The 24,153-nt window shown below is 42.1% G+C and overlaps 1 protein-coding gene across 1 annotated transcript in view; it reads left to right on the plus strand.

Annotated features, from left to right (window-relative positions):
• CSMD1 (CUB and Sushi multiple domains 1) overlaps positions 1 to 24,153 on the plus strand; it is a 2,075,474-nt gene that overhangs the window by 968,615 nt on the left and 1,082,706 nt on the right. Inside the window, exon 4 of the mRNA XM_089679519.1 lies at positions 6,260 to 6,454. Within this exon, the coding sequence (XP_089535645.1) occupies positions 6,260 to 6,454 (195 nt within the window). The remainder of the gene's footprint in view (positions 1 to 6,259; positions 6,455 to 24,153) is intronic.

A 24,153-nucleotide genomic window follows, 5' to 3' on the forward strand; every position in this document is an offset into this window, starting at 1 on the left:
GGACACAGAATCGTTACTCAGGGACACAGAATTGTTACTCAGGGACAGACACAGAATCGTTACTCAGGGACACAGAATCGTTACTGAGGGACACAGAATCGTTACTCAGGGACACAGAATCGTTACTCAGGGACACAGAATTGTTACTCAGGGACACAGATTTGTTACTCAGGGACACAGATTTGTTACTCAGGGACACAGAATTGTTACTCAGGGACACAGAATTGTTACTGAGGGACACAGAATCGTTACTCAGGGACACAGAATTGTTACTCAGGGAAACAGAATCGTTACTCAGGGACACAGAATCGTTACTCAGGGACACAGAATTGTTACTCAGGGACACAGAATCGCTACTCAGGGACACAGAATCGTTACTGAGGGACACAGAATCGTTACTGAGGGACACAGAATTGTTACTCAGGGACACAGAATCGTTACTGAGGGACACAGAATCGTTACTCAGGGACACAGAATCGTTACTCAGGGACACAGAATCGTTACTGAGGGACACAGAATCGTTACTCAGGGACACAGAATCGTTACTCAGGGACAAAGAATTGTTACTCAGGGACAGACACAGAATTGTTACTCAGGGACACAGAATTGTTACTCAGGGACACAGAATTGTTACTCAGGGACAGACACAGAATTGTTACTCAGGGACACAGAATTGTTACTCAGGGACACAGAATTGTTACTCGGGGACACAGAATTGTTACTCAGGGACACAGAATTGTTACTCAGGGACAGATACAGAATTGTTACTCAGGGACACAGAATTGTTACTCAGGGACACAGAATTGTTACTGAGGGACACAGAATTGTTACTCAGGGACACAGAATTGTTACTCAGGGACAGACACAGAATTGTTACTCAGGGACTCAGAATTGTTACTCAGGGACACAGAATTGTTACTGAGGGACACAGAATTGTTACTCAGGGACACAGAATCGTTACTCAGGGACACAGAATTGTTACTCAGGGACAGACACAGAATTGTTACTCAGGGACACAGAATTGTTACTGAGGGACACAGAATCGTTACTGAGGGACACAGAATTGTTACTCAGGGACACAGAATCGTTACTCAGGGACACAGAATTGTTACTCAGGGACACAGAATTGTTACTCGGGGACACAGAATTGTTACTGAGGGACACAGAATTGTTACTCGGGGACACAGAATTGTTACTCGGGGACACAGAATTGTTACTCAGGGAGACAGAATTGTTACTCAGGGACACAGAATTGTTACTCAGGGACAGACACAGAATTGTTACTCAGGGACACAGAATTGTTACTCAGGGACACAGAATTGTTACTCAGGGACAGACACAGAATTGTTACTCAGGGACAGACACAGAATTGTTACTCAGGGACACAGAATTGTTACTCAGGGACACAGAATTGGTACTGAGGGACACAGAATTGTTACTCAGGGACACAGAATTGTTACTCAGGGACACAGAATCGTTACTGAAGGACACAGAATCGTTACTCAGGGACACAGAATCGTTACTCAGGGACACAGAATCGTTACTCAGGGACAGACACAGAATTGTTACTCAGGGACACAGAATTGTTACTCAGGGACACAGAATCGTTACTGAGGGACACAGAATCGTTACTGAGGGACACAGAATCGTTACTCAGGGACACAGAATCGTTACTCAGGGACACAGATTTGTTACTCAGGGACACAGAATTGTTTCTCAGGGACACAGAATTGTTTCTCAGGGACACAGAATTGTTACTCAGGGACACAGAATCGTTACTCAGGGACACAGAATTGTTACTCAGGGACACAGAATTGTTACTTAGGGACACAGAATCGTTACTGAGGGACACAGAATCGTTACTCAGGGACACAGAATCGTTACTCAGGGACACAGAATCGTTGAATTAAAGAGTATGTCAGACAACACGCAGAGGAGTGGCAGAGGAGGCAATGTTTCAGGAGCGAGCAGACGTGGCAGCAGAGGAAGGGGTCGAGGCAGCACTAGTCGCAGCCAGAGGCCAGTGCTCCCGGTGTCATCCAGCGGTCGTGTCTCCACCGACAACCCTGCCGTCATCGATTGGTTGGCTCGGTCGTCTTCCTCTTCCCAGGTCACCTCTGACACCTACAGCCAACGGTCGGTGGGTACGTCAGACACAACTGTTAGTTGGCATGGCCCGGGAGCAAGCCCACTGAAATCACGTGTCCTCTACCTGCCCCTGCCCTTTGGTTTTCCCTCACCAAGCGAAGTATCGCATGCTGTGGGCTCAGCCCCACTGTACAGTGAGGAAGAGCTAACAGAGGGCGGTCAGGAACGGGGGGAGACATCCGCTTCTTCAGCAGCCAGGCGAAGAAGTACTGGCGAGGAGAGTGGCTCGGTAGCCGGTCTAGAGAAAGGTCTGTCTCCTGGCCCACACGCAGCCGAGGGGGCTAGTAGTGAGGCGGAGACCCTAATTGATGATGATGAGGCTGATCGCACTTGGCAGCCTCGTCGTCATCTGCCAGGCCCGTAATCTGCCATGGGCCCCCGTACCGACTCCTCATGCTGCTGCCAGGCCCGTAATCTGTCATGGGCCCCTGTACCGCCTCCTCATGCTGCTGCCAGGTCCAGAGTGTGTCATGGGTCCCTGTACGGCCTCCCATTGCTGCTGTCTCCATCGCCACACTCTGCCATGTGCCACTTTCAGGTCTCCTCACACTGCTGGTGGGTTCCATTTTGTCATAGGGTGCTGGCAGATTACGGGCCTCCCATTGCTGCTGCCAGGCCCGTAATCCGTCATGGGCCCCTGTACCGCCTCCTCATGCTGCTGCCAGGTCCAGAGTGTGTCATGGGTCCCTGTACGGCCTCCCATTGCTGCTGTCTCCATCGCCACAATCTGCCATGTGCCACTTTCAGGTCTCCTCACACTGCTGGTGGGTTCCATTTTGTCATAGGGTGCTGGCAGATTACGGGCCTCCCATTGCTGCTGCCAGGCCCGTAATCCGTCATGGGCCCCTGTACCGCCTCCTCATGCTGCTGCCAGGTCCAGAGTGTGTCATGGGTCCCTGTACGGCCTCCCATTGCTGCTGTCTCCATCTCCACACTCTGCCATGTGCCACTTTCAGGTCTCCTCACACTGCTGGTGGGTTCCATTTTGTCATAGGGTGCTGGCAGATTACGGGCCTCCCATTGCTGCTGCCAGGCCCGTAATCTGTCATGGGCCCCTGTACCGCCTCCTCATGCTGCTGCCAGGTCCAGAGTGTGTCATGGGTCCCTGTACGGCCTCCCATTGCTGCTGTCTCCATCGCCACACTCTGCCATGTGCCACTTTCAGGTCTCCTCACACTGCTGGTGGGTTCCATTTTGTCATAGGGTGCTGGCAGATTACGGGCCTCCCATTGCTGCTGCCAGGCCCGTAATCTGTCATGGGCCCCTGTACCGCCTCCTCATGCTGCTGCCAGGCCCGTAATCTGTCATGGGCCCCTGTACCGGCTCCTCATGCTGCTGCCAAGTCCAGAGTGTGTCATGGGTCCCTGTACGGCCTCCCATTGCTGCTGTCTCCATCGCCACACTCTGCCATGTGCCACTTTCAGGTCTCCTCACACTGCTGGTGGGTTCCATTTTGTCATAGGGTGCTGGCAGATTACGGGCCTCCCATTGCTGCTGCCAGGCCCGTAATCTGTCATGGGCCCCTGTACCGCCTCCTCATGCTGCTGCCAGGTCCAGAGTGTGTCATGGGTCCCTGTACGGCCTCCCATTGCTGCTGTCTCCATCGCCACACTCTGCCATGTGCCATTTTCAGGTCTCCTCACACTGCTGGTGGGTTCCATTTTGTCATAGGGTGTTGGCAGATTACGGGCCTCCCATTGCTGCTGCCAGGCCCCTAATCTGCCATGGGCCCCCGTACCGACTCCTCATGCTGCTGCCATGCCCGTAATCTGTCATGGGCCCCTGTACCGCCTCCTCATGCTGCTGCCAGGTCCAGAGTGTGTCATGGGTCCCTGTACGGCCTCCCATTGCTGCTGTCTCCATCGCCACACTCTGCCATGTGCCACTTTCAGGTCTCCTCACACTGCTGGTGGGTTCCATTTTGTCATAGGGTGCTGGCAGATTACGGGCCTCCCATTGCTGCTGCCAGGCCCGTAATCTGCCATGGGCCCCCGTACCGACTCCTCATGCTGCTGCCAGGCCCGTAATCTGTCATGGGCCCCTGTACCGCCTCCTCATGCTGCTGCCAGGTCCAGAGTGTGTCATGGGTCCCTGTACGGCCTCCCATTGCTGCTGTCTCCATCGCCACACTCTGCCATGTGCCACTTTCAGGTCTCCTCACACTGCTGGTGGGTTCCATTTTGTCATAGGGTGCTGGCAGATTACGGGCCTCCCATTGCTGCTGCCAGGCCCGTAATCTGTCATGGGCCCCTGTACCGCCTCCTCATGCTGCTGCCAGGTCCAGAGTGTGTCATGGGTCCCTGTACGGCCTCCCATTGCTGCTGCCATGCCCGTAATCTGCCATGGGCCCCCGTACCGACTAGGGTCCTGGCAGATTACGGGCCTCCCATTGCTGCTGCCAGGCCCGTAATCTGCCATGGGCCCCCGTACTGACTCCTCATGCTGCTGCCAGGCTCGTAATCTGTCATGGGCCCCTGTACCGCCTCCTCATGCTGCTGCCAGGTCCAGAGTGTGTCATGGGTCCCTGTACGGCCTCCCATTGCTGCTGTCTCCATCGCCACACTCTGCCATGTGCCACTTTCAGGTCTCCTCACACTGCTGGTGGGTTCCATTTTGTCATAGGGTGCTGTATGGCCTCCCATTGCTGCTGCCTCCACCGCCACACTGTGGCTCCACACTCTGGTTTTGGCCCCGTGACTGCCCAAATGAGTGAAGTGTGCGGTGATTCTAAGATCGACGGCACTCATCTGCATGTCATACTGACTGACAGTATTATTTCTCTTCCCCAGCAGACTCCAAGGGCATTTAAATTAAAGGTACAGTGTTCTGCACTAATATAAAGGCTCTCTGAAGCCTAGAAACACCCTTTTTATAATTTAAATTCGCAGCGAATATATTAGTCTCGAATCGAATTTATTCCGCGAATTCGCTGAATCAGCCGAATTGAATTTTTGAATAATTCGCTCATCTCTAGTTGTAAACTAAGGCAAGAGACAGGGTAAATTTACATCACGCTTTGTGTGGATTAATTTACAAAGCCCAACAGTACTATTCCCACATATAGAAAACACAAGTTTATAAAAAAAAGTAAGTTATCATGGACAGATACATTTATACTATTAACTAGAAACAATTCAAGAGGAGAGAGGCATATTATTATTTAAGTCCATTATTCAGTGTTGCTTTTTCTTCATTTAAGAATACCTGAAGCTATGTGAGAAGTATAAAAAAAAAGGTCATGCACATTTTCCTTCTTACTAGCTGGGGTTAGCAGTACTTTATACTTTAACAAAAACATTGCAATGATTACTGTGTCCTTTGTTACAGAGGTGCCATTCTGTGTAAAAACAAAGCAGAGATTCCAAGGACTGTATTATTAATACAAGTGGTAGGTCCCATTGCAAATAGAGGAAAAACTGTTGCTACTTTTGAGTGAAAATACTGGTACAATTATCAAACAAAAAGGCATATTTTGTTTTGGAATTTTCCAACCGCAACAAATGTAGCTATGTAAAAAATGTCATACCTGGAATTCTTCTTTATTAATTGTGTGAGTTAAGTTAAGCTAACTTGGAAAATACATGTGCTTTGTGAAGGTAGCATTAACACGTAATAGTAAAAAAAGGAAGTCCGTGTTATATGTAAGAAGGGTATATTCTCAAATATAACATAAGCTGCTGTATGCTAGACAATTCCTGAAAAAATATTAATTAAATGGGAATATTATTTTGTACTGGGGGGTAAAGAACTTTATTACTAGAAAACAGGCCAAACCTGATAAAGTACTGAATGCACCACAGATACTTCCATTTTTTCTACATTTTTAAAAACATCAGAGCCCTTATGATATTCTCCTGGCAATATAACGTGCCCTACTACTGGTATAAAGCTTGCCTTTTGGCAGGGAGATTGCCGTTCAATGGGAGAAATGCTGAAGTTTTGAATTAAGAAACAGAGGATAGGAAGAAGATTGCAAAGATGATTTGAATCCCAAATTGCTAAACCTGAAGACATTGAACTTGTTTATTGTTGCTGCAACTAATGTTTTACTTTTTAACAAGTCAGTTGCTGTTTTAAAAGCAAGTCATTTTTATATTTTGTGTTTCTTTAGTGTTGCCAAGTCATACCTGTGGAAATCCTGGTGAGATACCCAAAGGTGTTCTACATGGAACAAGATTCAATATAGGTGATAAAATTCGATATAACTGTATTGCTGGATATATTCTCGAGGGACATTCAACTCTGACATGTATTGTAAGTCCAGGAAATGGAGCATCTTGGGATTTCCCTTCTCCATTTTGTAGAGGTAAGAAGTGATGATGTTACTGACTGTATAAAGTGATACCTGCATTATAGGAGTTTAATGAGCAGAACATTTTACACACTGCACAGGCAGAACAAGCAAGTAAAGGGAAAGCTTGCAGAGGGACAATAAAAATGACTGCAAAACTGGAGTAGCAGGAATCAAAAATAACTGAATATATTTTACTTCCCACTTCACCACCATCTCTTGGGTAGATGTTACCTTACACTATGCCTCTTGCTGATAGTTTAACTTCTGTTTAGGATTTATTTTTGACTATGTACAAGTGTATAGGTTTTACCTTTTTATATTTTACATAAGGATAGTTTTAAACCTAATGACCCAGTATGTAATATGGACTTCAAAGCTAGTTTTAAATAAACATTTTAAAATTATGGGATCTAATTTTTTTTTTTGTTAAGTGTCTACTTTAAATTTGAGGTCTAACAGTCTTGAGCTAAAAATATACTTTGGATACCCCCACCCCAGAGTATAAAAACCATACTTCTTGTTTTTTCTAAAGGATTTATAGAGACATGTTTACTTACCTTACACTTTGTCCTTGGCATTTTTCTCACTGCCCCTCTGCTGTATGGAATGTAGGTGGGTCCTTGACATCATCACATACAAAACAGCATGGTTGGTTCTGCATTTTAGCTGATGACACATGTGAGAGGGGGCTGCACAAATGGTGTAGAGGAGGCATAAAGGAAGTCTGCACTGCTGTGGAGCCATGTAATTACTTTACTGAACTCTATTAAGGCCCCATAGACTAAACGAAAAGTAAATACAATAAATACAGAGAGCGACTGATATGTTTCCTTCTGCCCAAAGTTCCACTTATTTTAGTATAGGAGTTTAACTAGTTTAGCTTTAGCTAGGCAGCTACCTACCTGGTATTCCAACAGGCAAGGAATTAAAATGTTTTGGTAGATAAATCCAGATTAAGTGGTATATGATGTTAGCTCATCATAATGGGAAGCAATTTTCTTTTACCCCGCCCCTTTTTTTTATACTAAAAATGGATCCATTATTTTTTTGCATTTTATTAATCATCGCCAATGCAAAAGGAAACATAAGCCATTGTAACAGTCACAATGTAAAAAGGATATTTCACCCAGGATTCTCAACAAGGCAGGTTGAGGGGCTCCAGAGGGTTTTCTTAATGCAGAGGAAACTGAAATCTCCAGGCTCCAGGTCCCAAAAAGGAACTTTACAAACAAATGAGGAAACTGGAAAGCCAAAGTGATTTGGGAAGGATGAAATCTCAATCCTGGGACCAGGTTTTGGGAATGGCCAGGAGTCTGATTGGGCAGGTGTGTGTGGGTCTCTTATACACTCAGGACCAGGGTTCTGGGTTCCACCATCCCGAGGAGTCCATATGGGTGCAAGGGAGCAGCCATAAGTGTGCATGGTGGCACAAAGTAGTCTGACAGAGCAGAAAGAGGGCCCAAGCCTGTGGGCTGGAGAAACCGCAATGCTGTGAAGGAGCGCTAGCCAAGATACAGCGTTTTGTATGTGAACAGTCAAGAGGACCGAGGCATGAAGCCTGAGCAGCGGTGCTGCTAAAGAGAGCCAGGAGGCTGAATCTTTTTTTCATTTGCAGTGATGGTGGATACCCCTGCATGGGAAACCTATATTGTGTGGAACTTTCTTTTAAATAAAATTAGGCAAAAACATCCCTTAAAAAGAAGAAAGCGAGTGGCTGTGTGCTTCAAAAGCTCTACCCTTGATGCTAGTTCTCACATATGGTGGTGGATGCAGCGAGCAGAACTAGAGATCCCTGCAAGCAGCACCTGGCAGCATTGAGCCAATCTACAGAGGAAAGCAAGCCAACCTTCATTGCAAAGAAAGAGCTACAGGCTGTCCCTACCTGGGAGAGGGGTGTTGTCACCCCTGCAGAGCTGCTGCTATTAAAACAGTAGCTATTGTGGAAAATGTGAATGTGTCGCAGCTTCAGAGAAGGTACAGCAGAGAGAAGCCCATGCTATATGCAAGGAGAGATGCTAACCAGAGGCCATGACCAAGAGTGGTTGCCCATAGCAACACAGAGGAGGCCAGTTGGGTTGTTTGTGTATCTTGTACAGTGGGAAGGCAGGGGTTATAGTAAAACCTGTGCGTGGTTCTCAAAAAAAGTGATGTCACTAATATCTGCCCGTCTCAAGTAGTTAGTGGGATAATGAGAAATTTACTGCTGTTGGGAAAACCCTGAGTTCTTGCAGAGCAAAAGCTGTAGTTTAAAATTGGGTCATTTCCCATAGCAACTGGTGGTAAGACAGCACAGGTGTCTCTCCAAATCTCCAGGGAACTCCATGTATTGGAACCGGAGGTTGCCCTGGACAACTGCGATGTCACTCTGGTGGAGCAGAGTGGAACTGCACTTTGTAATAGGAGTGTGTTGGTGCAATCTACTAATTCTGAAAGTGTTCAGGTAAACAGTGGGTTAATACAGCCTGTGAAAAATTAAACTGTGTGGGTAATTCATGAAGCACCACCAGAGCAAAGTGGTGGATGTGAGGTATTGCAACCTACAGTTGGAAAACAGGTGTTACCTAAGTCTGACATGATCCAGAGTGACTTGGGCAATGGGTCTGCAACTAAGCCCGTCTGTTCTTATGTGTCTCCTTGGGTGGATGGATCGGTGCTGAGGAGCACTAGTGAATGGAGCACATATACAATGGATTGGGATAGATGGGGTAAAAGGCTAATCTCGATGATAGATGAGGCTTTTATGCAAAAACATAAAGTGGTCACTGTTTCTGCTGTGCCAGCAGGTGGGTCTATAGAACAACCTATAGATAAGGACACGCATACAGCAGAGACTTTGCCTGTGTTGGCAGGGAGTGTCAAATTGATGTTGTCATTGGGAATAATCAGGGGCAGTTTATGGATGCCGAGCCTTAGAAGTTGAGAGTGAGCCCAGCACCTGGTAGGTCTCTGGTGGAGGTCAGGCTGTGATTACCTCCAGCTGGGAGGAGGTCCCTTTTAAAAGTTGCAATTTCTCAAGTTTCAGCAGGTGAGTCTTTTGGCATTCCCAGTGTCATACATGTCTTCAGGAAGGACTTGAGTCTGGAGTCAAGTGGCTGGTTTGTAATAAAAGTATTAAAGGAGATGCTTGAACTTTGGGATGTACAACCAATGTATACTGAGGTGTCTCCTCCCCAGTCAGATGGTCTGGTACTGTGGAGTACCACTAGGTGGCGCACCGAATGGCCAGTTGTACAGAACAAAGGGGAACAAGAAAGAAGTAATTTATTTCTGAATTTGTTGATGGTGTTAAAAGTGGCTGGACTACTTCCTGTAAATATGATATATGAGAGAGGTTCTGGAGAAATTAAGAATGAGTCAAAAAAGGTTTCACCTCCTAACAGGTGGGAAGCATTTTTGCTGCTATGGTCCAGGATAGTGCTGGACAGTTGTCAGTGAAGGGCGCTTATACTGCACCAGTGGACAAACCACATGAGATGGAAGGGCCGAGGATGGAGCAGAGAACAGCACAGATCCTGACCAGGGCTCAGATGGATGTGCATAAAGAAATCAGAGCCACTGGGCCAAAAATAGGTTTATGTAACAGGTGTGATAAGACAACTGAGATACAGGGGCAAATGGTATGTGAAAACTGGCCAAATGGATCAGAAGAGAGCTCACCTGTTGAGGATTTGGATATAGATCCAGGTGGTTTTGAAAAAGTTAAAATAGTGGGACAGCTGCCTGCAGAGTGCATGGCACCAGGTGAAGTGGCATCTTGTGAGGTTCCCGTGGGTGATCGCTGCCCTTTGGTGTGTGTGCCCTTTATAGACACTGTCCTAACGAATGCTGGAAAAGATATTGAGAGGTGTATTATTGACTAGAATATATCTGTTTATGGTAAACAGAATACTGTGGTGATGATGTATGCAGGTTTGATATCCAAAGGTACCAAAAATAAGAGAGGTGGTCCTGGTACATGTACAGTAGAAATAGGCCCCCTACAGCCTTGGGATAGTAATACTGAGAGAAGTATCAGGAAACCTGAAGCAAAGAGGCAGAAAGGTTGACAGAAAGACCAGGGGAACCCCGTTAGGATTTCAGCAGAGGAAGTGTTTATGGAAGTGCACCTGGAAAAAGAGTGGGGAAGGTCTGATTAGAGCCCATAGCAGAGTGACAATGGGGCTTGGGGAGAGACACCAAAGGGTGTTTGTTGGGTAGAGTTCCCCTTTAGTAAAAGTATGGTAAGACCGGATTGGACCCCATGTAAGTGAGAGCTGGCACAGAGGTGCCAGAAGCTGTAAGTTGTGTGTTTTTATCCTCCAGGTCAAAACAAGGGGGGGGGGATATGTGACACTGTGGCAATCTGTCACAATGTAAAAAGGATATTTCACCCGGGATTCTAAACGGGATTCTAAACAAGGCAGGTTGAGGGGCTCCAGAAGGTTTGCTTATTGCAGAGGAAACTGGCTTTTCAGTTTCCTCATTTGTTTGACTGATTGGGCAGGTGTGTATGGGTCTTTTATACAGTCAGGACCAGGGTTCTGGGTTCCACCCTCCCGAGGAGTCCATGTGGGTGCAAGGGAGCAGCCACAAGTGTGCATGGTGGCACAGAGTAGTCTGACAGAGCAGAAAGAGGGCCCAAGCCTGTGGGCTGGAGAAACCGGAATGCTGTGAAGAGGCGCTAGCCAAGGTACAGTGTTTTGTATGTAAACGGTCAAGAGGACCAAGGCATGAGGCCTGAGCAGCGGTGCCGCTAAAGAGAGCCAGGAGGCTGAATCTTTGTTTCATTTAGAGTGATGGTGGATACCCCTGTATGGGAAACCTATATTGTGTGGAACTTTCTTTTAAAAAAAAATTGGCAAAAACAGCCATTAAAAAGAAGAAAGCGAGTGGCTGTGTGCTTCAAAAGCTCTACCCTTGATGCATTGATTGCGTATTTTTGTATACAGTGAATTATGAGACAAGTTGGCACAAGTTGAGGGAATCGTTGTCAAAGCAGATTGTTTGCCTCTCTTTAATCCAGAGTAGTTTTAAAGTGTGATCCAAAATGTACTTTGGATATGTAATTTTGAAATAATTTTTGGCATCCAGGCACACTTTAATATTGAGAGGAATGCTTACATGCGGCTTCTTAATACATTATAAGATGCTCTCTTCAAAGCATTCTAGATTTAATTTATTCAAAATTTAACATTCTATGAGGGGTAAGCTGAATAGAGGAATGCCTGTGGACACAGCGTATCTGGACTTTGCTAAAGCATTTGATACACTACCACATAAATGCTTAATTTACAAATTGAGGTCTGTTGGCAATAGTGTATGCACCTGGATAGAAAGCTGGTTACAGGAGTGCGTCCAGAAGGTGGTGATAAATAGCATATCTTCTGAATGGTCTGGAGTTGTGAGTGGGGTGCCTTAGGGCTCTATCCTGGGACCAATTCTGTTTAACTTGTGCATACGTTATATGAGGTTGGAATAAGTAGTTCAATCTCAGTGTTTGCTGAAGATACAAAGCTAAACAGGGTAATAACCTCACAACAGGATATAGCAAGCTTACAGGTATACCTTGATAAAATATAGGGATGGGCAACTGCATGGCAGTGTTGCAAAGCCCATGAAGTGAAATTTACTAATATGCCAAAAATTTACTGACAGTACCACGTTTTACTGGCTAAATTCATGACATTCACTGACAGACAAATTTTTACTGACACTTCAAGAAAATACATAAAATTACAATTTTCAGTACAAAACAGTGCAAATATCAATATTTAGGCTATAAACATGTAGCTAGAGCTAAAGTATAATTAAGGTTTAAGGTAGGAAAAACAAAAGGAAAAACACATTTCTCCATTTACGTTGTCAGGTTAATATAACCCAGCAAAGCGTTTTCTCTTCAGGGATCCCCTTTACAGTGCAAGGGAGAACTCTGCGGACCCTGTTGTAAAGAGGATTTCTGAGGACTCTGATGTAAGGGGGAATGCTGCAGACTCTGGTGCAAAGGGAAACTCTGATGTAGGGGCTCTGTCATCAGAACCCCACTTACTTAAGAGTTCACAGAGTTCCGCTTAACCTCAAACTCCACAGAGTTCCTCTTTACATCACAGTCCACAAAGTTCTCCCTTACATCAGAGCCCACAGACGTCCTCTTTACATTAGGATCCACAAATTTCCCCAATGCACTGTAAGGCAGAATCCTACAGACTCTGCATAAGGTGGTCTATTCCCAGCATTCCCCCTTACATCAGAGTAAATACATTAAGGTAAGGGAGACTTACTTATATAAGGGGCTTTCACTGCCCTCCCTTCTCTGCCCCCTCATCTCACCCCATAAAAGAGTACAGAAGGAGACAAAATGAATAAAATACCCCAAAATACTCCCAACATCCAACCCCCTCTCATACAGTACAGCAGATATGGGATAAAGATGAAGCGAGCGCTCTAAAATCAGCCGTTGGAACACTCTAAGGAATCACTGGACCTTGTAACAAGAATAATGTATATATAGTGCAGCGCTATGATACTAATATAAAAAAGAATATAAATATATGTGAATAAAAGTTCATATAGTCTTTTACACAATAAAAGTGATCATGAACAAAACACATGTGAAGGTTTCCTCATCATCTAGGTGGCTGGAATCAAATAGAAGAAATGCGCACTCACCGACCGCGCATTTCAAATGCGCATGTGTACAATATTATCCAGATGATCGGTCAGGTAAGTAGATCAGTGAGGCACATTGGTCATCCCCTTCAAGTAACGACATCAGCCTTAGGTGCAGCGATATACCTCCAGGTCCAGAGAGCCCTCTTGCCCCAAGTGATAAGGTAGATAGAGATCCCTCTCCTGGTTATAGGTACCCCAAGAATTGGTTGCTGCGAATCTGGAACCCTCCAACAAGAGGGTCAAAAAAGGGGAATGCCAATAGTGTAGTATGTTCAAAACTTTTATTGGGTCATTAAAATGTTAGCCAGGGTCACATGCATATAACAAATACCGTCAGTGATCAGACAGACTGGTAAGTGAGAAATTAATAGTACATGTACTAACCCGGAAAAGGTAAAGGTGGAAGACCACCGGACCTCCTCGTGGTCCCAGTGGTCAGGAAGTCACACTCGCTACTGGCTCCAGTACTGGCTACAGGAGCCAGTAGCGAGTGTGACTTCCTGACCACTGGGACCACGAGGAGGTCCGGTGGTCTTCCACCTTTACCTTTGCCGGGTTAGTACATGTACTATTAATTTCTCACTTACCAGTCTGTCTGATCACTGACGGTATTTGTTATATGCATGTGACCCTGGCTAACATTTTAATGACCCAATAAAAGTTTTGAACATACTACACTATTGGCATTCCCCTTTTTTGACCCTCTTGTTGGAGGGTTCCAGATTCGCAGCAACCAATTCTTGGGGTACCTATAACCAGGAGAGGGATCTCTATCTACCTTATCACTTGGGGCAAGAGGGCTCTCTGGACCTGGAGGTATATCGCTGCACCCAAGGCTGATGTCGTTACTTGAAGGGGATGACCAATGTGCCTCACTGATCTACTTACCTGACCGATCATCTGGATAATATTGTACACATGCGCATTTGAAATGCGCGGTCGGTGAGTGCACATTTCTTCTATTTGATTCCAGCCACCTAGATGATGAGGAAACCTTCACATGTGTTTTGTTCATGATCACTTTTATTGTGTAAAAGACTATATGAACTTTTATTCACATATATTTATATTCTTTTTTATATTAGTACAGCAGATATATACCATCATCTCCATCCTCTGTATTCTACCATCGTCTCCATTCTCTGTATTCTACTATTATCTCCATTCTCTGTATTCTACGATCATCTCCATTATTTGTGCATATTCTGCCATCATCTCCATCCTCTGTGTGTATTCAACCATCATCCATCCTCTGTATTCTCCCACGCTCCATCCTCTGTGTGTATTCTACATCATCTGCAGTTCACTCCATCCTCTGTATTCTTCCACTTTTGGCTCCAAGCCCTTGACTTCTTTCTCATTCATAAAAGGTGCCAAGCTGCACTGTGATGTCACTACGTGTCCGTCTCCCCCATCTGAATGTGGTTGATCCCGGCCGAGCTCAACTGAACCAGGCCAGCTTTGGAACTGTGCATGTACAGTTCCAAAGCTGGTCTGTGGCCATATTTTTTTTTACAGGTGTCCACTGTCCATAACGGCCATTTACAGATAGTTTTTAAATCGTCCCAAATTTACAAACTGTCTAAAAATGTATGGTGGCAAATTAAGTTTAATATTGATAAGTGTAATCTAATGCACGTTAGGACTAAAATATGAATGCAAATTACATGCTAGGGGAAGAACCTTTGGGGGAATCTAGGATAGAAAAATACATGGGAGTCCTGGTAGCAATAGCATGCAACACCAAGCTGCAGCAAGCAAGACTATTAGAATGCATTAAAAAAGGTATTTACTCTGGAGATAAGACAAAAAAACCCTGCGTGACCATACAATGAGACCAATATATTATAAAATAAATATTTTTTTTTGTTGCCGCTAAACCGTTGTCATGTGTTCCCACATCCAAAAATAGTTATATCAAAAGTGTAGCACAACAATTCCAATATTTGTGTAATCATATAAATACATTAACATTGTAAATCAATAATAACGTTCCTTAAAACCAACAATGAAAAAAGAGTCTGTGTGATTTAAGTCTGTATATACCTTGCAATGTCAAACAATGAGCAGAACTGATTGTATAATATGAATCCTTGGATCCTCCTCCAGAGAAAAATATTTTCTACCAAGTTTTAGGTGCAATCTTGCCATGCGTACTGCACAAAAAAAGCCGTGTGTACTTGTAATATCAAAAAAGTGCAAAACAGATTGTTTATATGTATAATATGAGTCCTATCCCCCAGAAAACAGTATTTTCTACCTTTTCAAAGTGCAATCTTGCTGTGCTTTCTTCACAAAAAGTGCTGTGCATACTTTCAATGTCGAAAAACAAATATATATATATATACAGTGGGGCAAAAAAGTATTTAGTCAGCCACCAATTGTGCAAGTTCTCCCACTTTAAAAGATGAGAGAGGGCTGTAATTGGCATCATAGGTAGACCTCAACTATGAGAGACAAAATGCGAAAAAAAAATCCAGACAATCACATTGGCTGATTTGGAAAGAATTTATTTGCAAATTATGGTGGAAAATAAGTATTTGGTCAATATCAAAAGTTCATCTCAATACTTTGTTATATATCCTTTGTTGGCAATGACAGAGGTCAAACGTTTCCTTTAAGTCTTCACAAGGTTGGCACACACTGTTGCTGGTATGTTGGCCCATTCCTCCATGCAGATCTCCTCTAGAGCAGTGATGTTTTGGGGCTGTCGCTGGGCAACACGGACTTTCAACTCCCTCCAAAGGTTTCCTATGGGGTTAAGATCTGGAGACTGGCTAGGCCACTCCAGGACCTTGAAATGCTTCTTACGAAGCCACTCCTTCGTTGCCCGGGCGGTATGTTTGGGATCGTTGTCATGTTGGAAGACCCAGCCACGTTTCATCTTCAATGCCCTTGCTGATGGAAGGAGGTTTGCACTCAAAATCTCACGATACATGGCCCCATTCATTCTGTCCTGTACATGGATCAGTCGTCCTGGTCCCTTTGTGGAGAAACAGCCCCAAAGCATGATGTTGCCACCCCCATGCTTCAGAGTAGGTATGGTGTTCTTTGGATGCAACTCAGCATTCTCTCTCCTCCAAACATGACGAGTTGTGTTTCTACCAAACCGTTCTATTTTGGTTTCAGCTGACCATATGACATTCTCCCAATCCTCTTCTGGATCATCCAGATTGGATTTTTTTTCTCGTTTTGTCTCTCATAGTTGAGGTCTACCTATGATGCCAATTACAGGCCTCTCTCATCTTTTTAAGTGGGAGAACTTGCACAATTGGTGGCTGACTAAATACTTTTTTGCCCCACTGTATACATATATATATACACACACATATTATATTGTGAAAAAGCAATATTGTGGTGCCTAAATCCGTGAATAACATCAGACATTTGTAAATGGTGCCATCTTTAAGTTAGCAATAGTGACAGCTGCCCCTAAATAGTGAAATACACTTGTGAAATAAAATCTTGAATAAGTAGGCGCTACATCAATATAACGTGGAAAATGATAACAAAATAATCTCACAACAACACAAAGTGACTACAACACAAAGTTAATATGTGAATTCCGCACTCACCATAAATTGAGCTCAGAAGTGTGGAGTAATAAAGACGGTGATAGAGTAGCTACTTGGAGCACTATCTATACCTTGAGGAGAGCCTGGGATTGGGAATCCATCCAATATTTGTGTACCCAGAGCTTTTAGACCACCTATCTGGGGGTCATTACTCTTGGTTCCTTGGATCCATATTCCATACTAGGAGATCAGGAGGCCCGGCCCATGAGAGCTTGCTGTTCATTATCAGCTTACTGCAGGAAAATAAAGTGCTTTTTGACCACCTTAACTGGGGTCAATAATTTCTGGTGAGTGAGGAATTCACTTATTGTCTACACATGGTGGAAAAGAAAATCTTTTGATCTCTGGGATTATATTTCAAGGGACTGTCACTCACTATGTTTAATATATTTTCTTTGGGACTTTTAGTCACTTTGCTTTGTTGTGAGATTATTTTGGTATCATTTGCCACATGTTAAATTGATTTAGCGCCTACCTATTCACAATTTCACATATATTATATAATTGCATATAATATCGGAATTGCTGCTCTACACTTTTGATCTAACTAAAACTATAAACTAATTAAAAAAATAACTAAAACTCTAATTGTACAAAACTCTTGTTCAGCCACATCTTGAGTATGCCATCCAGATCTGGCCTCCAGTCCTCAGAAGGGATGTGCTGGAACTGAAGAGAGTCCAGAGAAGGACAACAAAGCTTATGAGGAGACTGGAGGACTTCAGTTATGAGCAATGACTGCAAGCATTAAATATATTCTCCCTGGAGAAGAGATGCTTAAGAGGAGATATGGTTGAAATATACAAATATCTAAATTGAGATTCAAGCATAGACAAAAAAAACTATTCAGTCTCAGATCACTTAAGAAGACATTTGGCATCTCAAAGAAGTTGGATGAGAGTGTGTTTAAACCTTAAATTACATCAGGGATTCTTTATTGTTAGAGCGGTAAAGATATGAAACTCCCTTACACAAGTGCTGGTGGTGTCAGCAGGGTGTGTTGATCATTTGAAAAAAAACTCTTCGATGGACATCTTAGCAAATTACATACAGGGACATAGGACATGGTAGAAGCATAAATACACACTCATACACCCAAACCTACACAGGTTTAACTGGATGGACTGAGGTCTTCATTTAACCTTATCAACTATGTAATTATGCCGACTTAAATAAAGGAAATCAAAACCTCGGATTGCCAATTTTATGGTAAGGGCAATATGAATTGAAAAATAGATTCATTTTTCAGGTTTACAATCTGATGTTGTCTGATATGTAAGATTTTCTTTTAAATTGTGGTGTGCTGCAGATTTTGAATTATGCATGTGTCAGTTAGATAAACCAAATTAATTTAAGATGGACATATGAAAAACTTTGATATATCATTTATTGTAATAAAGGGCTGTTTGGATAAACTTAAAACAAATGGTAGTTTAACTTACATTGTTATATCCTAACTACACACTACCCTCTGTCCTCTGTGCAGCTTGAAATGCAGCTATATCTTAAAGCTTTATTAAAGAAAATATATATTAAAGAATACATATTATTATGTACAAATAGTGATGCAGCCAACTCCATACAAGGTCCTCAAGATATAGACTGTGTTTCCCAGAAAATGCCTGTTTTCTTTTTCTGTACAGAAAGCTCATGGGAAACATGTGGTTGGGTGTGGCAGGATCAAACACTAACAGCTTTATGCACTGACATGAAATTGTGCACTTTGGCCACTATATGGAGTCCAAGACAAGATTAGCAGTACTTACAATACAACAGTATCAAAGTCTTTTGCTTCAGTCATGACATACATGATGAGACATAACAGATTCTGTAACTTTAAACTAAAATTCCAAACACGATGACACCATAAATTGTTTTTATAGGTGAAAGAAAGGAGAGAAATCTGGCAAGTTATTATCAGAGAAACGTAATTGTTACCCGTACAGAGCAACATTTTGCATTTTGGCCTGGCTGGGAGATTTTTCTTGGCAGTAGAAAGGTGTAAAGCCTAAATGTCATCCAAACTCTGTTGTTCCTTTACTTATCTCCTTTTTACAGGATTAGGTTTCCAGTGTACCCTTTTCATTCAGTCATGTTCAGAAGAGTATACTAGACTTCCTTAAATCATTTTAATAACATGCAAAGCATATTTTAAAGAGAAACTTGTTTTTGACAATCTGGCCTTATAAGAAGTTTCAGACATTTTGCAATGTTGACAAAGTAGCTCAACTGCTCTGATACATATTCCACTACTGTAAATGAACTTTAGCAGTAAGGAAAAGATTCAAGTAGTTTAGAGTATATATTTTTCTGATGTAAATTTTGAAACTTATTTATTATATGTAGGTATATTTTGTTGAATGTAGTATATCCTTGCTTGGTTATATGGTGAAGTACACATATCTGCTTTTGTTAATTTTTATTTTTGACCATATCTGTGTGCCTCATATTAAAATTTATGAAACTAATTAGGAATGATTAAATGTGTCTAGGTTTGGTTCATGGGGTGTTTGTAAAGCCAACATAGTCAGAACGCTACAAATTTAAATCCAAACATACTGGAGGGTCAAATCTGGAAAATTGATTCTGGCTATTTATAAGGCTTATAGGCAAGATGTTGTTAAACAAAAGTTAGGTATTACTAAAAGGAGTGAGAAGCCAATGTCCTTTTAATTAAATTAAAAAGGGCAGAGAGCTGAGCTTTGATAGTGAGAGCCAAACGTTGGCCTAGACCCAGAAATGTTCCTGCACTCCACTACATTTTGGTAATTTTTTACACTACAGCTTAGGGTTTTATGTTTTTCATTTATTAATTTTACTTTTTTTCCTCCCTGGGGGTCCTTGCTTTTTTAAAGTGGGCATTCTCCAATTTCAATAATATCATCTCCCCTCCCCAATTGCAGGATTTTTTTTTATTATTGTAAATACCTTTTTTTCATCTTCAGTTTTGCAATTCTTACCTTGGCAAGGAGGATGTATCTGGCAAGTGTGGTACATGCTGTGGGCCATCTGCCAACTTTGGCAGAGTTTCATGGCATAACTGCTCATTCACAGTAGGACCCAGTGCATATGCAGACATGCTGCAGGTCTCTGCCAAGTCTGCACATGTGCACGATTATGTTTCAAGATGAAGGCATTAGAGCTTAGCAGAGAGGGGATCTTCACCTGTAAGAAGACAACACTGGACTCCGTGGACCAGTAAAATAGCTTTTCTATTTGCATGCAACAATCAGTTTTATGGATTTAAAATTTAATTTAAGATAGGTAGGGTGAAGTTTCTCTTTAAGTAAACAGAGAAGACTATAGCTGGAAAAAAAATTGGTAAGCTTGGCCCAAATTAACTAGTTAAAGGGACAGTAAACATGGAATTAGGCTTTACACTAATAATAATTCTCATTAAAACACAGGAGCACACAGATAAACAATTAGGCTATTTATATTTCAACAAATCATATATAAATAATAAACTGTTGTGCTAACATTGTGTGAAAAAAAAGTGCAACTGCCACCATTTTATTCTCTAGGTACCCTGCTTTAAATAAATATACAACATTATTAAAAAATGTTGTGTGTATGAAAATGTTTGCCTTTTTTTGTGCACAAGATAAAAGCACATTTTAGGCCTGAAGATTAGTTAAACCCCCCAAACATTATACAGTTTCACATTGTTTTATATTCTGGTTTATAATCTTTTGTTTTTCACACTGTCACCAGTCAGTGTCCCTGATCACCGCCATGCCAGTTATATGATGACGCTGTACTGCACTGGTGACGGTATGTAAAAAAAAATAGTGAAAATAATTTTTTTTATTTTTTCATTTTCCGAAAGATTATGACAAAAAAAATACAGCTTCAAAAAACTCGCCATTCCTCTTATGAAGTACATCGGACTGTCTACTTTGCACAAAGTGGTCATTTGGGGGATATCTGTACTATTCTGACATTCTTGGACCTCAAGAAATTATATTGGCTGTCAGTACTTCAGGATTGATCAATATTCAGATCTATACCATAGTTTGTGAACTCTATAACTTTCCTACAAACTAAAAAATACACCCAAATTTGGGTTATTTTCACCAAAGACATGTAGTAGAATACATCTCAGCCTAAATTTATGAAGAACAATTCTTTATTTGCAAACTTTTATAACAGAAACAAAGAAAAACGTGTTTTTTTAAAAATTTTTGGTCTTTTTTGTTAATTTAGCAAAAAATAAAAACCCCATCGGTGATTAAATACCACCAAAATAAAGCTCTAGTTGTGTGAAGAAAATGATAAAATTGCAGTTTGGGTACAATGTTGTATGACCGCGCAATTGTCATTCAAAGTGTGAGAGCGCTGAAACCTGAAAAATGGCCTGGGCAGGAAGGTGTAAAATTGCCCGTTATGGAAGTGGTTAAATACACATTTTTATTTTTACATAAGAACTTAGGGACTATTCAATTTGAGCATATCTCACCAGTAAAAGGCATTTCTGTAAGTTTATGAGATACCAAAAACGTATATTCTAACATACATCTTCCTGTCACTCCTAAATAGGGTTTTGTTTAAGCTTACATGAAGCGAACTTGTAGGACACACAGTGGCTCACAAATGCAGCACTATACAAGTGTTTTTGTTTTTTCTACAATGGCTAGCCAGTTGTTTAACGTATGTAATTGACATTATCTACCTACTGTAGTTCTAGCATAAGGCCTTGTTTACATTTGCGGTTATGGAGGCTCAACTGCATGTTTTTTACTGTTCCCCCAACTGCTCCCTTTAAGCTGAAAAGTCAGCAAATGGGGGTATACACATGCTGCAGCTATAAAAAAGAAGCGACCCCCCCCCACCCCTGTCATGCTCAGTGAACAATACCACTTGCTGAATGTGACCCATTCACCTCACTGGGACCATGCCACAACTGTTCTGCAATTGCACGAAATGCACATTGTTGCGGTGCAGGTTTTTAGGGGTTAAAATGGGTGATGAGGCATAATGCCTCCCCACTACCTTTCAAATGTCCTCTGAAGAGGGATTCACAGTGGGGCACTGTTCAGTGGACTAACATTTACATAAACAAGCCCTTACTCCTAAGTACTCCTAAGTACTGCACACTTTATTTTTGTCATCTGTTAATTTGCGGTTTTGCTGCATGTGCATTTTTAGCATCTGATAAATCCATAAATGGGGAAAATCTGACAAACTTTCCACAAAGTGAGTTGTAGGCATCATTTTTAGGTGTTGCGTTTTGCTATTACTTTTTTTGTAAATAAAGTTGAGGTAAGTAATATTTATGTATTTAGGTGCCTAATACTCCTTCCAGGGATGGACTGACAACTCATGAGGCCCACGGGCAATAGGGGATCATGGGGCCCCTGTGTCCTTGCCCAAACTCAAAAAAGCCTATGAAAAAGATACCAGGGGCCTCTCATGGGGCCCCCTACTGACCCCGGGCCCTCGGGCAGTGCCCGAGTTTCCAAATGGTCAGTCCGCCCCTGACTCCTTCCTATGTAAATTTACCCTGTCGATATTTTTAAAAAAGATCTTAACAGCAGATCTCTGCAAACTAAACAGTTAAAGGCTAACTTCACCTTTAATTCAAAAATAACAAATGTACATATTTTTATATGTAAAAAATATGCACGTCCAGGAGTGTCTGATGCTGACATACACTGCTGCATTCTATGACTCCAGCTACTGCCCTTGCATCTCTTTTATGCTGCTTTTTTATATGACACTAAAAGAGCCATTTTTGTATAATTTTGAAGCCCTTGATGCAGCACTTCATTGAATATATAGTTTTGGGAAGCCTATAGGTGCTGACAATTTAGTGACCATTGCACAAGGCAGGTCAATTGGTGTACACTCTGAAAACTTAATGTATTAAAGATCTTTCCTCAAGCTTCCTTTTTCTAGCAGTGGAGTTTAGTGGCGAAGGAAGCAGACCAGGTAAGTATGAATTGTTTGCTTTGCAGAGAGTGGCTGTTTAAAGTCTTTAAGTAAAAGGGTTCTTTTTTTAGCCTTGGTAGAGTTCTATACCAAATTTCAGTTGTTTAGGTAGATACTGGCAAGTTAAACCATTAACTGAACTAAGTAGATGACTAGGTTTGGTTACCCCAAGTTGCTATGGCCACCGCCAATGGCAAAAAAGGTAAGATAGTGACCAAACTCCTGGAATATATAAAATAAAATCCCTTCCCCGCATTGCAAATGTTAAAGCTCATTCTTGTCCAGTGTACCAGCACTTTTTACTTATCCATTGCTACCCAAGGACCTGGTGCTTATCTCTTCTCATTGATGCCCTGTCTTGTGGACACAGCATTTTCACTTACAATGCAGGACTGGTGGTCCTGAATTGTATGTAATGATGCCTGAGACCACCAGTTGGAGCACCAAAGAGAATAAGCTAGGGTGACCAGTCACATGGAATGAGGAACCTGCTGGAATGAGGAATAAGGATAGTACATTTGCTATTTACTGCTACACTATGCAAAAATAGATGTTTTTTCATTTCCACAGTTTTATAGATAAGACATGAACACAAGCAGCTAATATGTGGTATATTTTGTGCTAAAGGCCAGGCAGTTTGCATAAAAGCTGTATATTTCAAATAAATAAAAGTAGTAATTTTAAAATCGGAAAGTATACATGTAACCAAGTGTATCTTGAACAATCTCTGAGCCAGAATGATTCATATTTACAAAGATGCCACTAACAGACTTGCTAGCTACCTTTGTTGTACTTTTAATAAGGCGTACTGAATAATATATGCCTATGGTTCGTTTAGATCTGTCTAAAGCTTCATTTGTTTAAATTGATAAGCCTTATATAATGTGACTGGCAATGACAATATGTCACTTGCTGGTGCTTTATGAAATGTCAAGCTTCTTAATTGCATCTATTCAGCTTGTAGAGAAGAAATAGAAAAGGGCAGAAATCTTGGAGGGGGAAAATCTTATCTTTTCATGTTTGACTCCTCTTTCAAATATGAAACATACTGAAGATTTGTTTCCAAAAAGAAAGTTAAAGTTAAAATATGTTTAAAGAACTTGTTAGGCAATCAGTCAGTAAATGTTTTTCTTAGTGAATATATTGACCTTACCACATTTAGGAGAATGCTGTTTTCAAATTAGTAACTAAGCTGGCTTTTAAAGAATTAAACAGTTATAGGAAAATATTATTTTATAGAGTCAAGCTAATTGTAATTCTTTATACCCTATGATGCATAGTCTATTTTAGAAAGCAAAATATATACAAAAAATAACATTTAGCAGCTTGATAAACAAACACAAGAGACTGGAGATCAGGGTTTGGAAAGCTGGAAAACACTGGTTGGAAAGGGAAACTGTATTGAAAAACTGTATTCATGGTTAGTAAATGGACACAATGGGGCTGATTTACTAAAAGCAAATAGGCTGTTCACTTTTCAAGTTAATGTCTACGTGGCAGGGGATTTCGCCATTAACTTAGTGAATGAGGTGAAGCTCTGTTGACTTATAATATCCA

This window comes from Staurois parvus, unplaced genomic scaffold (assembly GCF_062004578.1).
Source record: "Staurois parvus isolate SC_StPar_1 unplaced genomic scaffold, SC_StPar_1.0 ptg000226l, whole genome shotgun sequence".
Classification (NCBI taxonomy): Eukaryota; Metazoa; Chordata; class Amphibia; order Anura; family Ranidae; genus Staurois; species Staurois parvus.